Below are 21,026 nucleotides of genomic sequence, written 5' to 3' on the forward strand. Positions count from 1 at the left end.
CTGTCCCCTTGGTTACTGTTGCTAGGCCTGACAGGCTTTACAGAACCTCTGATAAATAATTATAAACTAAGTTTAAGAGTAACTCGAGTGTTAACAAATCAAGAGATATTTTCACATGCAGGCTGAAAAAGAATGTGATGAAAAGCGTTAAAAATGGCATAAAAATAAATCGTGTTTCTTCTAAAACTATCCAGCTGCACATTAAGGCTATTTTCCTGCTGTTTGTTTTTATTCTAAGTCATTGTGAGCACGTTGGGCTTAATGTGCCTACAGCTGAATCACAGACAAGCTTGCGTGATGCTGCCTTCACTGACATTTATTCGAACAAAGAAGCATGTTCCCGGTGCTCAAATAGAAGAGCATGGCAGTAATACTGACAAGGCCAATGGTTTGACTCCCAGAGAATCAGGACCTGATCAAATATATCCACCGAATGCATCGTAGCGCTTTGAATTAAAGCGTCTACCCACGCTAAAAATGTCCACTTTCTGTGTTTTAACTGCTGTGAACATTACAAAGAAGACCAGGACATTTTCTTAGGAATAGCGTGCTATGACCCATTCACCATATGAATCATTCTCAATTGAACCAGAACCCTGTATTAAGAACGGGGGCACATTTCATTTTCAAAATTCATAGTGACTTTAACCTCAGTGACAATCACCTAGGGTGGCTGGGCCTCTGGGTCTCGTGGAGGCTGTGACCTGCGCTGCGTCTGTCCTTTTCAAGACGTATGAGGCCTTGAGTGCTCCCTCAGTCTAATTCAACATGACAGATCAGTGAGATGGACACTGGGAGAGGACTAAAGGAAAAAGAAGTGAACAGAAAATGAAATGACAGTGAAGATGAAAGCGAGGTATGTTCTTAGCGTGCAGACCGTGTGCAGTAATGACAATAATGAAATATTATTACTGGTGAGCTTGTGGCTGAAGGAAAGTAATGCAGACCCTAAAAGGGAATATGCACGCTGGATTTCTCTGTGGTTAACAAGTCGCACGTCACACATCGTTCAAACGTACTTCAGGTGGTGTAGTTTTATTAAAATGTAATTGGACATCTCTCACATCAACATCTTTACAATTATTCATGTTATGACTAAAATGGAAGCGCAATTATAATTTGATATACAACATATATTGGTTAGAAAATATATTCCTGCTTATTTTTACGTATTTAACAACAAAAAGAATAATTTCTATACAAAAGGTTGTAAGCGTCATTTACAATTTTTCCACACTTGATCTGAAGCTTGTAATGGATTGACTGAACCTCCGAAACGGTATTATGTTTATAGGTTAGAGAACATATATGTGCTGTGGTCTTTGACCGCCACCGAAACACGATGATAAGTGCACACAGGGAATTTGCTGAAAACAGAAGCTAGAAAGCAACTCTAAAAACAAAAAAAATAAATAAACCATGGCAAAATATGTAAATCAGGTCTGTGTTTATGTACGCTGTGGTAATATTTGATCTGGTAGCCATTCTTGTTCAAAAGCATGTTCCTCTGAACACCGCGTCTAAAGCAAACTCGAAATCCTCTGTTTTCATGTAAACTCGTTTTTTGCCCTTAACAGTGATGACCACAGCTGCATACTAAACTTCAGATATGCCCTAATTAGCTGTGATTGTCACGTCACGTGGCGTTTGTTTTCAGCCGACCTGTCTGATCCTGTCTGCTTTGGGCACGGTGTAAAAGGCCTGTTAACACCAAGAATGAAAACTATAATAATGACTACATTAGCATCCACATGTCCATAACGTTCTGTTTCTTATAAGCGCGCATTGCAGATGTGTCTTCTGCCGCTTTAAATGCTCAAGCTCTTTAACGTCTTGTGGATTCTGATCGGATGTCAGTGTTTATATCTTTCATTAACTGGAAAACAATTGGGATCCCAATAATATTCTTTCTCTGTATATAATATATATATATAATACATGTGTAAATAAAACAGAAGCGAAGTACAAAGTATTTTATTGGCACCAGTAGTTCTATGTTGAACCTTGAACATCCACTGAAGATTTCAAATGCAGGTTCTTTATAGTCGAAAACGTAAATTTTTAAAATGTTGTTTTAGGAAGTGTTCACTGAAAGGTTCTTTGGGGAACCAAAAAAGGTTCTTCTATGGCATGACTGCAAAAACACCCTTTTGGAAGCTTTCATGTTTAAGAGTTTATGTATCGAAGTATGTTTTTCAAGAAAATTCTTTCAGTCTGTTTACTTTCCAGTAACATTTCACATTTAATTAAATGTGCTGATTGACATTTTTTTTTTTATAAGTTTCAATAAAAAGTACTTTCTAATTTTTTTTTTTGTGCACTTGTGGTGTGAACTATTATTAAAACTTTATAGTTATCATCCTTGGTGTGAACAGCTTTTAAGGTTACAGCGGGGGATGGATTTGCCTTCAGTTCATAATAGGTCATCTTTATTTGAGCATAATTCGAGTTATCCACAAAGTCAAATTATGCAAAACGTGAGTTAATGCCAAGCAACAACACAAAACCTACATACTGTTTATCTTTCATTTAAAATTTACATAGATTAAAATCGCCAGCCACGCGTCGCCTTCTCCGCCTGTCCATGTACAGTCCGTTCACTCAGTGCAATCCGTGCATGTCTATATGACACTGGAGCCCATGCATTAAAAACAGCAATGCAGGACAAAGTCAGTGTGTGGTCAGGGCTCTCGTTCTCCTTCGTCCTTCTCCGCCGTCTCAGAAGTCCATGGATATGGAGCGTTGTCCCGGGTCCACCACGGTGGTGTTGTTGCTACGAGCACTGCCATGGTTTCGGATGGTAATGCTCCCGCAGCCACTTCCGATGCTGCCCGCAGCCCCTCCTACGCTCCCACCCCTCACGTAGATTTCACAGGGGATCTCCTCCATCACGCGGTCCTCGATCACCTGCTCGGCGCAGTCGTGAGTCTGTTTGTAGCCATAGCAGCTCTTCTTGTAGGTGCCGGTGTTGCTGCTGTTGAAGGTCTTCATGGGCGGTGGCTTGGAGAAATCGTTGTGGTAAGAGAGCTCCATCGAGCTGAGCGTGGTGCGGCTCTGCTTGGTGCTGCCGCTCGAGGGGGCCTGGGTGCCACAGTGGTGCTCGTGGATGCAGCGAGACATGGTGGAGGAGCGACGCAGCTTATGGTAGCCATCCAGCTCATCCGACAGCTCGGCCAGGTCTGACGACAGCTCCTTGTCACGGAGGGAAAAGAGCTCATAGTTGGGGGGATCGAAGACCTCTTGGAAGCCGCCCTTGTTGAAGACCGCCGGACGACGGGCCACTACTTTCTTACGCGGTTGCTTCATTTGCACCAGGATGGAGATGATGAGCAAGACCAGGACCACGCCGGCAGAGATGCCGATTACAGTGCCGTGCGTTTTTGTGATTTGGTGAAAGAGTCCTTTGGACTTTGTCTCTGAGGGTGGAGATACAAAGAGCGACATTTAAACATACTTTTAATAGTTAAAATCTAGTTATATAGCGTATTTAAAAAGCATTAAGAAATTTTTTTAACTTGAAATTAGATTCACTCGAGTTTGCTGCATGAATACAATGTGTGGACAGAGAAAATACATCACAAAATAATAGATATGTTTGAATTTGATAGTTGCTCACAACTTCAAAAAGAGAATAGTTGAATTGTGAACGAAAAGTCTGGTGCATAATTTATATTTATGCATTAAGCAGATTATTGTATCTAAAGTGACTTAAAATAGAGAAGCAGAAGCAATTCATCACAGAGCCAACAATATTCGTAGTATACAATGCCACATTTATTAGTAGGCTAGCTTAGAAGAAAATATATAAATATTATCAGAGAGAAAGGCAGAAAGGATAAAGAAAGGTGTTTTGCTAGTGCACTGGTTTATAGTGCAGGTGAAGATGATGCGTCTTCAGCTGCCTCAGCTGAAATAAACTTTTAGTTTTATTGTTTTTAAGTAGTTTATAGTTTTATTTTATTATTTTTAACATTTGAAAAGGCAGGTTACTGCAGCACAAGCAGGAACAGTTACTTTTTCTTTTGGCTGCGCAACTCAAATGCGTCAAAATAATATTAATATTACTAATAATATTATTTAAGAAAATTAAAATGGTTTCTAAAGGATCAGGTGACACTGAAAAATGCCATCACAGCAATAAATGACACATTAAAAGTTATTAAAATAGAAAAGTATGAAATTTTTTTAAAAGTCTTATTGACCCGAGATTTTGGTATAGTGTGTATATTCAAAAATTAATTTTCCATAATCCAAATGATATAAAAAAAAAACAAGAACACTAAAAGGTGCTACAAAAACAGAAGGGTTTTATTCAGAGAAGAATAGCATTTTAACTACAAACAGAGGTTACTGTTTCAGGTGTTGCAGGTGAGGAAACAGAAGGCGGTGTTTATGCAGCAACTCACCCTTACAGTGGTTCTCATCCCAGGGGTAAACGCAGTTCTGAACGCCGTTGCACACCAGTGAGTTGTTGATGCACATGTTGCTGTGACAGAAAAAGGTGCTGCTGGAGCATGGAGCTGAAAAACAGAACAGATAGAGAAGATTAAATCTCTTAAAAACAAGGCAACCCCCCCATCCTTTCTTCTCCTAGCAAGCCGTCTGCAGATACGTGCTCCTCATGTCTGTGCCACAGGCTGTGTAGCGGGTGTCGAGCACAACACTATAAATCAAATCTAACAGCCATCACAAAGCCCATCTGGCCAAGTTGCCATGAAGCTCTTGACTGAACGTACGCTTAGCATGCTAGTCAGAGCGGAGGGTAACGAAGAATGGAGAGCGAGGGAGAGGGGGAGATAAGCTTGTAATTGAAGGTGAGTGCTGATCTCTGGGGATGAATCCTTCAGGCTGCGTCTGTAAACCCTGACACTCATCTCCTCATCGCGTCTCCCTCTTTTTTCGACTGCACAGCCTCATCCCTCGGCCTCCATTTTATGCCAGAACCCGAGCATCCTCCTTATAACTGCTGTGCTAGAGCTTGAGCGAGGAGGGAAAATCTCATCCAGTTTATAGGACTAAGTGCTTCTGACAGAGGGTGGAAGAGGTCGTAACTTTCATTTCCTGGCAACAGCTCCATGCTCCCACTATACTGTGCTCATTTCCAAAATTGTTAGACATTTCTTGCCTTCCAACAGTGGCGTTTGACGACTGCCAAAGTCACACCACATCCCCTGATACATTATCGCTCATCAGAGGAATAGGGTGAGACGCCAAGTGTATTAGTAAGAGAAGAACCATTAAGGGTGACAATCCAAAGCAAGGATTTACACCGTCTGACAAGATGAATGTGCTTTACCACTCAAATAATACTTTCATTTTTGCAATGGTGCATTAAATGATGGTAAAATAGTCTTTTCCAATATTTTTTTCTTTCAGTACATCAAAGCATCCTAAAAATGTCAGTTTCTTAAAATATTAAGAAGCACAATTTCAAAGAACTGATAATAAGAAATGTTTCCCATGCAGCAAATTAGCATACGAGAAAGACATCTTCTCAACACATTTTAATGTGGTTAAAACATTATATATGTTTTTTTTGACAGCCGATGCTGATGTAAATATATGTCCAGTGAAGCTGAAATTCTGAAATTCAACAGGGAAAAAAAAAACGGCCAATATGTATAGGCCAATATATCGGCTTTGGCAATATATATTGTTCGACCACTATTAATTCACTATTAATTTATTTGGTCAAATAAATGCAGTCTTGGTGAGCATGAGAGACTCCTTTGAAAAACATTACAAACGTCTGTGGCACTAGATCAAAGAAACCTAAAAATACAAACCTAAAAATGCTTCTTAAACAAGTCCAGTAACCTACCAGTCATCTATGATTATTAAACTAAAAAGCTTGTTATGACGTGCATTTCTGATGTTAAAAGGACAAATCTTCTGTGGTGTTCAGAGTGTATGCGATATTTTGAAATACAGTGAAAAAGAAATTGTTGCTCATTGCCAAGATGGTAGTCAAGGCATTAAATGAAGCAACTAATCCAAACACAACTTGGCTGTGTCAATCTATTCACAGCGCTGCAAGGCTTTCAGCAGTTCTACAAACACAGCGATGAAAATCATTTGCATTTGCCACTGCCACTACGTTTGCACTCCAAGCAAGATTAATATTCAGATGGAGTTGACATTGCATGCTGCAATTAATTCCTCTGATTATTCTGGCATTTATTAAAAGTATTACAGACTAGAGCAAAAATATCCATTTGCTTCGTGGTAATTTTCTGCAATTTGCATACAACCTTTAAACACCAACTGTCCTGAAAAGCAAAGTGGAAAGAAAATGTGATATATCACTCATACCAAAACATCTAACTAAAGAAATAAAGCTTCATTTAATGTTTTCTTTCTTTTCAGCAGGCGCAGATAACTTCCAAATTTCCATCAAGACTGACCCATTAGCATGAGAAATGTGCAACGCTGCAGCCCTGTTATTTGATTTCCAATGCAAAGGTTGGGGGAGTAATTGGCTTTTTGATATCGTTGCTTTCTACAGAGATCACTTTAATTAACTTCACAGTCCTTAAATGGTCAATTTTTATATAAATAATGAATGGCAGCTTGTTCAAGTCCGCTCCCATGGATCATATCATATTCAAGTCAATTATTAAACATCCGACGTTTCAAGGAACGTTTGTGATTTCTTAAAAAAAGAGCCGATATAAATGTTTGCATTCTAAATTTAAATTACAATATTTATTCCCAGTGCATGCACCAGTTAAAAGCAGCATTTTCTAGCATCGTATTTAGTTGTTATTTTAATGGCATGTAATTTCAATGAAATTTGGCACATTATAACCTGGGGATCTGTCCCGCTCGCGTTGTGTTCGTGCTGTTTTCATACTGCGGTTAGCAAGAATGCTTTCTATCCTGGACAGGCAGACTCTGCCTAAAGCACATTACAAAATGAAATATAAATGATGTTTCTACCCAGCCTGCTGGCTCTGGCTCTTTTTTGCTAGCTGACATGGCACAGATTTCTCCAAAGGTCACATCCATCCATACTAACTTTCTACACACAATGAAAGCCACTGATTTGCCCATGAAATGCTTAAAACAAGCAGCCACTGCGTGTTTTAATGATCTCTACTCACTTTGTCTATGTCACTCTGTATTAGTTACCATCACTGTACTTTTGTACATTAAGAACGTCTATACTCACGATCTACAAACGAGGTGAAGAGCATGCGGAAACGGCTGAGTCTGCTGCTCTCGTCGGCCCACATGCGCACGACACCCACTCCAGTATCCAGCATCACGTCATTGGCCACCGTGCTGCAGAACTTGGCTTTCAGGTTCTCGATGGCGCTGCTGCCGTCATACACGGCCACGAAGTTCTTCTTGCACTCGTTCGAGTGCTCCATCTGGTACTCGAGGAAGCGAAGGTATATCTGCAGGGATGAGCAAATGCATCAGCTAGATTCTGCAAAATGCTGACTCGAACAGGACAAGAAAGAATACAGCAATTTGCAAAAAAGGAATTTTCGAGCAGCACGGAAAATACTGCTGCAGCTTGGTCTGACGCAAACCGAACTGTCCTGATCTATGGGGACTGCTTACTGAGAATAACAACAACAAAAAAGCTCCTGGCTATTGTTTCTTTTAAGACGCAGGCACAAAAGATCACAAAAAAGTTGGCCCTCGCAACTCTAATGACTTATCTTCATGCTTTGTAATCACTCACTCCTTTGCCAAGTTCTTTAGGGAGTGTTTTTAGCCTGCTAAGTGTTCCGGTCTGCTTAGTGCAGGTGAGTGTGTAATCCCCGGGCCATCTTAATGCCGTTTTCTTCCCTCAGTCTTATTCCTAGTACTTGCTGATTCGGCTCTACCGCCATTTCTGCATCACTGGCCTAATACTTGCTGCTGCTGCATTGCTAATTTGAGCTCTTGAAAAGTTTTCTCAGCAGAAAAAGGGTCAGGGGGGCCTGATGGCCTCCTGTGGTCTCCTCGGCCCCTGGTTTTAGGTGCACATATATCTGATCGTGGCAGAAGAGCAGGGTCATCTCATTTGATGAACTGTGCAAGTTAAGGAGAATCGAAGAGGGTCACCTTGGACTGCGGAGGGGCACGGATGGTCCAGATGCAGTCCAACGCATCCCCATTTTTGATCTTATCCTCTTCTTCCACCTGACTGGAGCGGATGACTCCATCTGTGCCACTGATCTCAAACTGGCAATCTGTCGGAAAAAAAGGGACAAAGCGGGAACATACAGGGAAGAGCGAAATTAGGAAAAGAGAAAACCTAAAGTGGCACTAGCTAAAAGAAAGGATGAGAAAGCAGTGGCTGCAAATGAAGGGTTTTTGGAGAAAACAGAAATGGAAAGTCCGACAAAAGACAGAGTCTGATAGGCAGCGTAAGACCAGCAGAGAGAGGGAGGAGTGGAGCATGTCAGTGGCAGATAGCCTGCAGCCTGCCGCAGAGAATAGAAAGTACTTGAGATGGAATTGAAGTCGGGGGTGAAAATATTGAGGGGCTTACCTGGAATTGGATTTAGCAATCCACCGACGTGCAAATGAAAATCTGGGTCTGAAATGATAAGACAGATATCGCATTACCCAGATAGCAACACGCTGGAAATCCCATGCTCCAAACGTGCATTAAAATCCAGTTTAAGAGAGCCTTGGGTGCCGCGATGCAAAGATCTGCTGTTTGATCTAATAAACAGTGTTTAGTGTTTGTCTTATTTGACCTTAAGCGCACAGAACATCTGAAAGTCCTAAAGCTGCTGTATCTGAACAGGATTTGGTCCAGAATATTAATGCTTAAAAAAAAAAAACATGAATCAAGTTGAAGTATTTGTATTCAAAGTATAAGGAGAGCATAACAACAACAACAACAACAACAACAACAACAACAACAACAACAACAACAACAACAACAACAGCAAGCTTGCATGAATATTTCAGGATGCTCTGTAAAATGTTAACCTAAAAAATGTACTTAAATGCATAAAAATGTAATCTCTAAAAAAGAAATGAATTAAATAATACCAAGTACAGTGATTTTATTAGATCGAGTGAAAATAAGGTAACAACTACAGGTTTCCACTTTTTAGTGTATAATAAAAACTTGCCTTCAGAAGTTGGCCATTGAGGATTATTACAAAACTGTTGTGAAATCTAATTTACATAAGGAGCATATATTTATAAGTAAATACATATTACATTTATATGCAAATGTAATTAATTTCAACAAAATGGAATCCGAATTCGAACATTTATTGAATACAAACTCGTGTGCACTTGACTTCAAGTCAGACAGAAAGACGAGCAATGCTGCAACGTGAAACAGACAAGCAAGGACTCGACAGCATCAAGGCCACTTCTTTAAATTCAGGACGCATTTATGAAGCAAATAGACCAAACTGCTAGCTTTCACTGTCAGGGTTACCTGCTATAAAAGTGTATTTGACGCGGAAACCTAAGCCTTCAAGCTCCTCGTCGCTGGTGAATTTAATCCACATGAAGCGGCCCGTAGACGTGACCACGCCTGGACTCTTTGGCCCACAGAAGCGATCAATAAGAGGGGAGAAACCAAAGGGACCATCCCTTATCTCAATATGGTCGAAGCGGCACTCGAAGGAAGGCTCAATATAGTATGTTTTGTCAAAGGCCAGCTGAATTCTCTGCCGAGGGAGAGCTGCAGGAGAGAAGGAATCAAGAATGAAAGAGCAAACATTGTATTTTTTAACTGTACAGTATGTGCTGGAGGAAGTCATTGTCTATTCAGCATTACAATATACTACATCGTACTATTATAATACGCCAGTCAAACGCAGACTCTCATGCTTACACACACACACACACACACAAAGGGGAAATTTATCAAAATGAACACTGCAGAATTTACATCCACATTACGTCCAGTGTCCACATTATGAACAGACAGTCTACTGCAAATGAAGATGAATTCTCTCTCATAACCTAGCCGAAAGAACGTGATAGACCATTATGCTGCAATGCACATCTAGTTTGAAATCATTTTGATTTATTAATACGAATAGAGGAATGCCCACTGTAATCTCCAATTTGTGTTTTACATAAATACACGAACATGTAGTACAGCGAAGCAACCACTATCCGCTAACTAAATTTTGAATTTAGGTCACCTGCTTGAGGCACAACAACCATAATCATATCAGTCCCTGAAACAAATAACCAATGTCACTGCTGATTTAGGTTTGTTCGTCTGTATTTGCTGCTGCTTGCATTAAAACCACAGACTCTGCATATTCTGGAGTTATTTATCAAGAAAAAAAATAGCTTCTTTTTGTTCTACATATAAAGGTATGCAAATAAATATGTAGAGGATTACTACCATCCATTCAGTTAAATACGTTCCTAAAGTAAAGTTATACAGTTCAGGCCATTGTTTAATGTAGAAACTCATGCCAGTATTTGTTAAAATGCTCATACTCTGTCTACACTGTCACTTTCTGAAGTGACGATCACATCAAGATGCACGTCGAAAGGATTGATATGTACAATCCAACCTATTGCAGCCACATTTATTTATTCAACAAACAAATAAAACAACTAAATGCTCATATCCAATTTGAAATGATGATTCTGAAAATTATAGATTTATTTTACCCTCACATCTGATACTACGTATTTGAATGTACGTGCATTTGCTTGGCCCACAGGGGGCGCCCTTGCACTGCTTCAAATACCGTTATGCCAGTACAAAATTGTCATTCACACTTGTACTGTTATAATAAGATGCACCAGCCGATATGATGCTGTTTAGAGAATATAATTAATGATGTATATACCATAATAATAATAATAATAAAGAGAAGAGTTATTCAGTACCTAGAGGCAAAATATAACACTCCTATATTAGTAAACACTGTTAACTTGAGGCAGACATCAATCACGCTGTCATTAGCAGTTACTGTCAATTCGACATCTAACAGCTGAAGAATAGCCGGAGAGGCTGCTTTCATTTGCTTTTAGGGAGGTTACCTTCTAGGATGTATACACACTCCTTGTTGGGCGGATAGGAGTTAGGATAGTTTGGAGATGTAAACAGGCCTCCGTTGATATTTCGAGTCCACTGGCCGCATTGCTCGGCGTTAGACAGAGATTCACCCGCATTCTGCGTCTCTGCGAGAACATATAGGTGAAGGGGGAAGGAGGAAACAGGCATGAAACAGACAGAATATAGCATTTGTTTGAACTAAATAAATGAAAGTGCAAGATTATCAATCACTGAAGCGGAGAAGAGACCGAGTCAGTATTTTTGCATATGGTAACGGTCATCAACAGTCCCATACCGATCTGATTTTTCTATTTTTAGCTCACAAAGAAAGACAACAACAAATATTTCAACCCTAGCAATAGTTTCAACTCGTCTGATCGAAAGTTGCATTTCTTTTGCATTTTTAATGAGTTTAAAACTCTACATTTACTGGCCGTTTACCCACACACCGTTCAGAAACCGAAAGCAAAAAGAGCTGCATGGAAACCCTCTGCAAGCGCCCAGTGGAGAAATGTGTACGGATAGGAGTGTCACAGTTGACAATTCAGATATGAGTGCGATAACGTGTGAGTCATACCTTTAATTTTCTGCGCCAGGGCAAATCCCTCTTCTATTACAACGAGGAGAACCCAAGCTGGAAACAAAAGTGAGCAAGAGCATGTCAAATGTTAGCAGACAAAAATAGACACGTGACATCACATCGATGCCCTTCATCTGACACGATGTTCAGGACACCCGTGGGACTGCTAAATGGCCATACTGGAAATGACTTGGACGCTTGAGTATCCAGATATTGGATATTGGACAGAATCTTACTGATCCGGTCTCGTCTCTCTCGGTCTGAAAACGGCAGCACTGATTCATTGTGCAGAGGCAAAGGCCATGGTCTTGGCGGGGCACATTGATCACACCAAACTCCTCTATTACTCTCCAAGCCCCGCATCTGGACGGGAATAAATCTGTCAGACTGATCAAACGTTGAAGATCCTTGTCGTGTCAAAACACGTCTTGCACTTGACACCCGTCTCCGACACAAGGCCAGATGGCCAAAGATTCCCCCGCCTCGAAAATTTATAATTAAATGCCGAAGTATCACACACAGCCACATTGTTGATTTAATTATGATGCAATATTATTTCTTTCTTTCTGGGAATTAATGATCTAGACAGCAAAACAAAGCAATGAACGGTCTCAAGTGTTACGGCGTTGTCGTTCAAATTGGCAGTGAACTGATATTTATTTTCAGGCTAATCAGTTGCTATTCATTCAGTATGATAATACTGTTACAATATAGTACATATTTTCATTCTGGTACGAATTTTACAGCCAGCGTGCAAATGAAATAGAAAAGACACAATTTCCGGAAGCGGAAGTTGTCGTAGATCCGTGAACTGTACGTTTCGCTGCTTTCTAGACAGAGAGAATGTTTATAGCATTTAGAAAGGAGATGTCAAATTTACCATCAGCACCAAAGACAACTTATAATGTTAATTACAGTGGAAACACGTCAAAGTTGGCGCGGTTTTCTGTTCAAGGGGTTTGTTATGCAAGAAGAAACGTCATTTGGCGACCCAGCATTGTTGGGTAGTTTTAATCAAGAATCAATTATATATAACGGTCATTATATCTCGCAGGTGACTTTTAAAGATATATGTATATTCATCTTTAAAATACACTGGAAATCGCTAAAGCGACAATGTGTTGCTATGGTAACCGCGCAGCCCGTTCGTCTCGTTTCGAAAGCCGTGCCTCCGGAGGTGCTGTCTGCATACATTATTGAGACGATATCACTTCAGAAAAGTAACCATTACAGTATGAAATTACTGTAATTACGAGGGATAACAGCCAATTTCAAAGATTATTATTATTATTATTATTATTACTTTTTATCTGAAATCCTTACACATTTTTAGGACAAAAACACGACCTCCTGAGGGCGCAGCCATCTGCATCTATTTAGCGCACGTACACTAATTTTGTTCTTTTTACAGCCTTGGTTTAAAGATTAAACATCTTAAAGTATATGAGGACAGGGGACGGGGGACGTGTTATATGTAGCCTATATCGTTTCAGCTGGGTTTAAAACTGTTCCTTGACCCCAAAAGTAAAAGGCGAGGCACCTATTTTGACCCGGCAAGGAAGTAACCATAGCAACAGTACTTTTAACTAACGTTATTATCATAACGAAACGCCGTGATTATTTTTCATTCGATTATATCATTAAAAATGTGTCACAAAAACAGCTTGCTAGAAACACAAAGATTCTGTTACTGCTCGGGCTGCGCCTCAATCGACTTTGTTTACTTTGACCTGAAATAATACAGCACCAGCACGTTTGACAAAGAAAAGTCAAAAGGCGACAATCTCCGCGTAATGAAACGCGCCGCTCTCTCTAAAGAAGAGATGAAGAGATGTCTGACAAAACACACATGAAAGATGAACCGAAGAGCTCTCCGGGGATTCTTTATCTTGCGTGATATGAGATCAACAACAAGTCATTTTGAATGGCCCACAGCTTGAAGGCTAAAGGCAAATGGAAATTGCATATTGAAAAGTTTTAGAGTAGCCTAACTTAATTAAATCGAGTTTTGTCCTTAAAATGGGGACGGCAATAGCGGCTCCAGATCTCACGTAGGATTTTTTTTTCTTCTTTTGCATGAATTATCTTGGCTGCTGTCTGGTTTCAAATGAACACACATCTGGGATAAGCCCCATGGGACGAAGCGTTAAAATGTGTCCATACAAAAACTATTTAGGGAGGGAAAAAACGCTATTCTCGCGTTATTATACCTTTAATTGACCAAAGAGATTCACAAGCTATTTCCCACCGAACTGTAGAGCTTGATGCCATTTGAATGAATGCGGCACTTTACTGCATTTAAAAGTTAATTAAAACAGGTGACAGTCTGCCCGTATAAATGCATTAAACTAATTACACATAATGTTAAATACTTAACGTCCCCGTTATTTATTTATTATTATTATTATCATTTTTTTTTTTTACAAAAACTGATTTCTTTAGTTCGTGATTTTGACATTTTCTAAGGCCACACTCGCATTCAGCCAAATAGAAATAATAAAGAGTTGCATTAACCGTCACAGGGGCGTTATAAGCAAAACAAACAAGTACAATATCAGAATCAACGATGCTTTGGTTGTCATTCTAATGTGTAACAGAGCAGTTGGTGGCAAAATGATTTAAGTTAGAGTGAAATGTCACAATCATCATCTTTCACGTTTATCCAAAACGTAGAATTAGCGAGTTTCTAACTTATTTTAGAGCTCGATCTTCTTCCTCGGCCTTGGTTCGTGAAGACGTGGTGATATTTAACACGACAGCGTCCACCTTGCGATTGCACGAATGCGAAATAACAGTGAACGACATAAACAGAAACACGTATTTTGCGAATACTTTATAAGAAGGCTCGCCACATTTTGTCTAGTTTGTGTAGTCCGAATTGATTAGGTATGAGGGAGCTGAAAGAGCCGAAACCTCGATGTCACGGTTCATCAGTAGAGGGGGTCATGAGGGCTGGTGAGCAGCAGCTCGCGCTCCAGATGTGGCACGCGGGAGCTGTCACTTCAGCACTCGCGCGCCGCTTCTGCAAATGCCACGCGCTCACGCGGCGAAGTTGCAAGAGACGCTGCAGAAATCTAATGCAACTCGCCTTTTGTTCCGTGACTATGCAGCTTTCAACGCCCAAAACGGCCGTTTTTGACGCTTAACGGTAACGGAGTACGTTTCCCGTCACGCGAATGAGCAACGGTTTAATGATAATCAAGCACGTAACGAATTGAAACTGATTAGCCAGAACTGACAAATGCGAATAAACAAAAGCACACCTGTAGGTGGCGACGCCATGGTTAGCCCTGATAACTGGAACTTGTTATTACGGCTCTATGAATGTTGAGCTGTATTTATTTGTGTTGCAGCACCGTCCGTATAAAACCAAACCGCGCCGTGTTGTCAGACACGCATCAAAAACATGTTGGTTAAAACTCACCTCTGTGCATTTCCTCTCGTTGTGAATTACCGCTGCTTCCACCTTGGTGAGCTCTGTAGACGAGCTTTATCTCTCCATTTTACCTACAAATCCCAACTTTTCTTCGATCTCATTAATTCCATCCCTCAAGCTGGAAAGCGACCACTGTATTCCTCAAAGAGAACAAGTCCGCCTGACAGGTTGTGAATGACTGAGTTAATAATCCTGTTGAGAAAGGGCTTTGTAAATCCACACGCAGCGTACGACCGTTGAAACGCGCGGAGAGTCCGGGGAGAGACGCGCGTCTGCGGGAGTCTCGGGCTGAACTGAGGTGATCGCACTAAACGAGGCTCATTTGAGCTTCGGGCGCTGCTCGCTTGAATGAGCAGCTTGTGCGCACGCGCACTTCACGAGAGTACGACGCGGTCAACTTAAGGTGACGTGATTCGCCACGGCCCCAGCATCAAGTGTATTGATTTATTCTTTATTGAAGAGTTGAGTAATTTACTGTAAGGCTGCTCTTTTTGACTAGGGACGATGTAGGCAAACAACAGCCTCCGGTTATGATTTTATTTAAGTCATTTGACGACCGTGTCTAGTCTAGTGATAACAAACACCCCTCTTCATAAATACGCGACCTTTTTGGGGTACAAGACGTGATGAAGTTGTCGTCAGTGACTACTATCTTCTGCTGTATCTTCCGGAGATGTATCCGAACTGTAAGTGAATTTCAAATCAACCCAAAACAACTTGACGCAAACGCACGCCGTAGTAAAAGCATCGGTGTTTATTTTCAATACAACATTCCAAAAGACATCTACTGACAAACAGCATTTCAACGCAACCAAAAAAAAAAAAAAAACATCTGAGAGTGATTCGTCAATAATTAAAACAGAGCACAGATGCACAACCTGTTAGGACCAATATGCACCTGACCAGAAACAATTAGTGAAAACCATCTGCAAATAATTGCATGCCAGTTAACATGCAGGTCTAGTATGCGGCTGTATTATTGTGGCTTGTCAATCGATTTAGCCTTTGATAGTGAAATCACTTAATTAATGTGCATATGGTGCACCATAACAACACCATTTTTAAAGGTAAAAGAGATTAGCATATAAATCAATGCATGGATCAGAGCACCTGTCAGATATATACAGCTAAAACAAAACCCTTCACACCGAACATTCTTCTGCAGCACGTTATTCATTTCCAGTGTTTTAAAAAACAAGTAAAATAAATAATACCACTTAGAAATCAAGGAAAAGTACCCGAAGGCGTACACGACAATGGACCCCCCCCCAGAGTTTAAGTATCGATAACAGTGCCTTGCAGTCGGAAAGAAGACAAACACAGAGGGAATTACTAGAATGCAAACAGAAGAGAGTGCAGAAACAGCAACCTACTTGCTTTATATTGACTGTGGGAAATAAAGCTTGGGGACTTGATTTCCTACATAACGTTGATATCCAGTGTCAAGTTAATGAATAGAAACACTGAACTCTTTGGGGAATCATTTGGATGTGGTTGGCACTGATTGTTGAGGTTTAATGCAATACTTTATTGCGAAACAATGACTCCATACAGCTAAATTCCTATTAAACACAGTTTGCAGAGGACACCTTTGTTAACAGGGGGCCTCAGGAAGCGCTTACATTCAAAGGGTTTATTTAGTAAAGAGGTTCAGTGATGTGAAAGAACTATCACACGGTCATATTTGTTGATGCAGACGCCGACAATTACTTAAGTCCTTCAAAAAGGAAAACTCGAAACGAACGAAAAACGATTTACAGGTTTTCTGTTTCTGCCCACTTGACATTTACCATTCACTTTAACAATACAGAAAACCAAAGAGTTTCAAAACAACACGTTTATCCCAAACCGAAGTACAAAAATGGCACAAAATACTTGTCTCTCTTCTCAGTGTGCAAACATCATTATGAGTTTAGGATCATGTAAACAAACTTGACAGAAACATACCTCTTCTCTTCAGAAGTCAACAGATCCGCAGAGACATCACTGTTCAAAATATTCATATTTAGATGGATTCTTCTGATTTCAGACATTATTAAATGCATACAAATGCTCCAGTGTGGAAGAAAAGTGACAATAAATAAACCACTGAAATGAAAGCCCCGATCTTCTCGGCGTTTGCCCGCAACGCTTCCTCCGGTGTCTCACATGGCATCAAAATGGAAGCGATGGGCCTCCTGCCTCTTCTCCCGGTCATCTGCTTTCTGCAACACACCAACAATCAAAGTTAGCGACATGCTGTAACTTCACGGTCCTGATAGAGAAAGCTGCGTCTCACAGGTTAACCGTGCCAGTTAACCGAGTCGAATGCAAGCACAATACAATGGCGTTTGATACATCAGGAGAGGAAAAGGACAGACGCAAAGAGAGAGAGAGAGAGAGAGAGAGAGAGAGAGACAGAAGGACAGAGAGAACTCATTACACACACAATGGCACACTTTACCACAGCGAAATACCTCTGTGTGCGATCACAGATAGAGCCAACACCAGACACTTGCTGCCCGAGACTGATAATAACACACACTGCCAAGCCTGGAAAGTGAGCATGTGTGCGTGCGCGCGCTCAGTGATTATCCTGTCTCGGCGATGGCAAAAACCATGTCTATTCTCAGCTGGTACGAGTGACTCACGCACCGGGTCCCTCTGTGAAACACTTGTGAATTGGCTCTCCCGTTCTATAAGGGTCACTTATGACAATGTATTTTTAGCTGTAGGTTTGCCGTTTCCCACCTAGTAACTGTGGAAAGCATGCCGGTCGTAAGCGAAATGGCAAATCAGTTAAGAAGGGGAAAAAAAGCGATGTGCCAGACGGATATAAGAAGGGATTATTTTCCTTTTCAAAAGGACTTTATATCTCACAGACCATGCAAAAAGAGCCCGAGGCTTTGACTGAGCGCTGTCAAGCCCTACACTATCTGCTCAGGAGCATCCCGATGATATCTATTCACAAGATATACCGCTATATGTCGGATTTTTCCACATGATACGGTGCCGAGTCACATCAGCATCACTATTCGCTGACTTTCATTGCCATAATTGAGGGTTGTAGTGCAAATACATACCTACGGTTCATCCTCATTTCAGGCCCATTTAAGTGTGTTCAGTGAGTCACAGGCCAGTCACAGACTCATTGATTACTCTGTCATGAGTGCTCGACTTAATTACATAGTCAGTGATAAAAATAGCCCGTGCGCTCCTTCCAGCTCGGGATTACTAAATAGCAATACTTGCAGTTGTAGCATGTCTGACCGCTTTAGTTCTTCTAACAGCAGCCTGTAAGTAATAGCACTGTAATAGTCTCTGTCAGATCAGCTTCCAGCTATTTAATGATGCAACTTCGCATGATTTCTAACACTGAACTTTCCCTTGGTACTGTGCCAGTTTCCACAATTTCCCGTTATGTTTTTGTTGCAGAAATGCATCTTGGATTCCTCCGCCGCACACATCGGGTTTGACATGTGCTCTCCAACAAGCGCACCTCAAGGAGCTGACGTTCTTGAACATATATATGAACGTAGAACCAGGTACTGATGGAGCCGTAGGCAACATATAGTACAGCATCTATATACTGACAGGCTGACATTCACATGACCCACACACATCCGCAGTCTCCCGCATGGAGCAGGATTAGACGCAGTCATGTTGCCTGCGAGGCAATTTTATAAAGACCTTTCCATGTCAAAAACATGTTCTCCTATTATAATTTAATAAACGGATCAATATTACATTATTTATTCAATTAAATTGCAGCACATATTTTGCTGTACACTTGCAATATGGTTTTATTTTGAATAGCAGTAAGCTGCCATGAAATGGACTTTTTTGTATACATTTTTTATAAATGCATCTTATTGTGAACAATTCATCTATGCTCGTTTTCCCAAAAAAAAAAAAAAATTAAACGGCCTTCATAACTCAATCTAATAAACGATAGACGCTAAAATGTTTAATTAACATAAACCTCTCCGTTGATTGCAAGCTCACATTCAGATGTGCCTCCATTCAAAAAAAATGGTTTCAAAATATGTATGTTATAATATGGAAAAAAAATAGGATTTGTCGCTGCTACATTTTCCGGTTGCCACTTTAAAAATTTTACCGATAAATGAAATTTATTTATTTTTGTACTAAAAGTATCAACCAATTTCCAAATGAAACGCATGGTGCAGCTGTTTCTCGTTCTTTCTTTTGTCTAACTAATCCAAAAAACTAAATCAAAAAACAAAAAAGAAAGGTTTTTCTTGTCATCGTGTCTTAACACATCACTTCAGGCATTTCTTTAAGAGAGGACGTCAGCATGCAGGAAGACGAGGTCTGTTTCTGCCCCATGCAGACATGCAAATGATACAGAACACCTCAGTACCCCATTTATTTGTGTCTTTCCCGCGACATTGAGCAGGATGAAGAGAGGAGCCGGAGGCAAAAAGGAAATACTGCGTCTTATCTTCCTCTAATATTGCGCCCCTCCCACAGGGATGCAAATGGAACGGTCTGCAGAAATGGAGCGATCTGCTGAGTCCTCTCCAAATGCTATTTTCACAGGCACTACAGGTTGACCTCTCTTATCTACTAAAGCCACTTCAATTACAAGCTGTCAGGGGGGGCAATGAAGATGGAGGGCAGAGACAAAAAGAGAGAGAGAAAAACGCTTTGCATATCTGATATTTCAAGCCGCGTCCGAGGAGAACATGCATTTTCATGAGGGGCTACATATTAAAGTCAATCTGCACAACAGGACACACTAACACCCATTCTTATCCTGAAACTCCATGCAAAAACATTTACACAAATGCGGCCCTATGACTAGAAGCAGGGCATGTTTGGGGAGCTGAGCTATATTTGGATCACGAGAAGCTGCAATAAATGGAGAGAGTCGCAGAAAAAGCGAGCGATAATGTGTTACAGTCTGGTAATGTAGCAACATGCGATAATAGACCACCTGCAGCCTACACAGCTCACAGCGTCGGTTTGTGCAGAGGAAAACCAGGCTTCGGAGCTTCTCTTAGACAGACGGAGGAAAACGGCCCGCTTCCTGACCTTTTAATAGCTGAATAAGTGAGCAAAGCTAATCGTCACCTGAACGTGTGCATCAGGAAAGCCCATGCTCCATCAAGCAGTCATCAAGACAAGACAAAGAGCCAAAATACTCCCTCTCTAGGCCTTTCTTCAGCCTCTCTCTTCCCTTTTGTCAAATATATAATTGCAGGGCTGAGAAAGAGAGATATGGAGCCAGCATGTTATTTTAATGCAGTGTCAACTCCAATGAAGGTCGTGTAGTGGGAAGCGCTTCCCTGAGCAGAGAGCAATTATGGTTTTCAGCGCGCATAATCAGGCACCCACAGCAGATGGCTTTGAGAGGACGCCAACACCAGAACAGCTCTTCACTCCTCGCACACATGCGCACTCAGAGCACCGCCAGGACCGGCATAACGCCTTTGAATACACGAACACAAGCACTCGCTCTTAAAAAGGATACAAAGGCAAAAAAAGGTGTCCCAGTGAACACCCCGCGCACACCTGGGTGGTAGCGTGGAGGTGTACGGGACAAAAAATATTGCTATCTAACAAATATTTGTTAAATATCTTTTTTTAAAATTTACTTCTGTTGTTTTATGTTTCCTAACATGCATCCTGTGTCAAAGTATCATGTGGTATACATTTGTAGTTCTACAGGACCTTTTGGGCAACATAAACAAATTCTTAGTTTTGTGACAACTTAATAAAAACGACAAATTATAAATTGTTTTCATAAAAAAAATGTAGGTAAAATCAACCTAATATGTCTCTGATCTTAGCTGGTCTTTTAGCTTTTAGTCTTTTGGATGGATTTTAACTGGTTCTCAACCAAGGAGCCAGGGCGCACATTTTATAGTCACTTAACGTATTTAAAATTGCTCAAAATAAGACAAACAAGCTTTAAAAGAGTAATAAAATGGAGAGTTAAAATGTGTTTAATATTTGGATATATAAGAAGTTATTATGAACAAAGAACATGTACAGTGTACACAAGGAATTAA

At 40.6% G+C, this 21,026-nt stretch overlaps 2 protein-coding genes across 3 annotated transcripts in view; both read right to left on the bottom strand.

Moving 5' to 3' along the window:
- Nucleotides 1-1,008: 1,008 nt before the first annotated feature.
- LOC122348852 (neuropilin and tolloid-like protein 2) lies at nucleotides 1,009-15,351 on the bottom strand. The gene is made up of 9 exons (XM_043244740.1): nucleotides 14,998-15,351; nucleotides 11,571-11,627; nucleotides 10,978-11,118; nucleotides 9,401-9,649; nucleotides 8,489-8,536; nucleotides 8,059-8,186; nucleotides 7,172-7,400; nucleotides 4,407-4,520; nucleotides 1,009-3,416 (listed from the first exon to the last, which is right to left on the bottom strand). Exons 1-9 carry the CDS (start codon nucleotides 15,005-15,007, stop codon nucleotides 2,719-2,721), a joined length of 1,674 nt encoding a protein of 557 aa, XP_043100675.1. The 5' UTR covers nucleotides 15,008-15,351; the 3' UTR covers nucleotides 1,009-2,718.
- A 394-nt stretch (nucleotides 15,352-15,745) lies between these two features.
- Nucleotides 15,746-21,026, bottom strand: part of itfg1 (integrin alpha FG-GAP repeat containing 1) — a 106,331-nt gene continuing 101,050 nt past the window's right edge. For both annotated transcript variants that reach the window (XM_043244738.1, XM_043244739.1), the window contains exon 18: nucleotides 15,746-17,213. In XM_043244738.1, coding sequence (XP_043100673.1) covers nucleotides 17,154-17,213 — 60 coding nt within the window. In that variant the 3' untranslated portion in view covers nucleotides 15,746-17,153. The remainder of the gene's footprint in view (nucleotides 17,214-21,026) is intronic.

This window comes from Puntigrus tetrazona, chromosome 7, assembly GCF_018831695.1.
Source record: "Puntigrus tetrazona isolate hp1 chromosome 7, ASM1883169v1, whole genome shotgun sequence".
Lineage (NCBI taxonomy): Eukaryota > Metazoa > Chordata > Actinopteri > Cypriniformes > Cyprinidae > Puntigrus > Puntigrus tetrazona.

Bases quoted from the DNA above. Each gene is read 5' to 3' on its own strand.
- LOC122348852 (XM_043244740.1), bottom strand. The intron at 9,650-10,977 runs GTAACCTCCCTA...TCTCTCCTGCAG, and splicing joins GTGTGTATACATCCTAGAAG to CTCTCCCTCGGCAGAGAATT. The intron at 4,521-7,171 runs GTGAGTATAGAC...TCTGTTTTTCAG, and splicing joins CTTCACCTCGTTTGTAGATC to CTCCATGCTCCAGCAGCACC.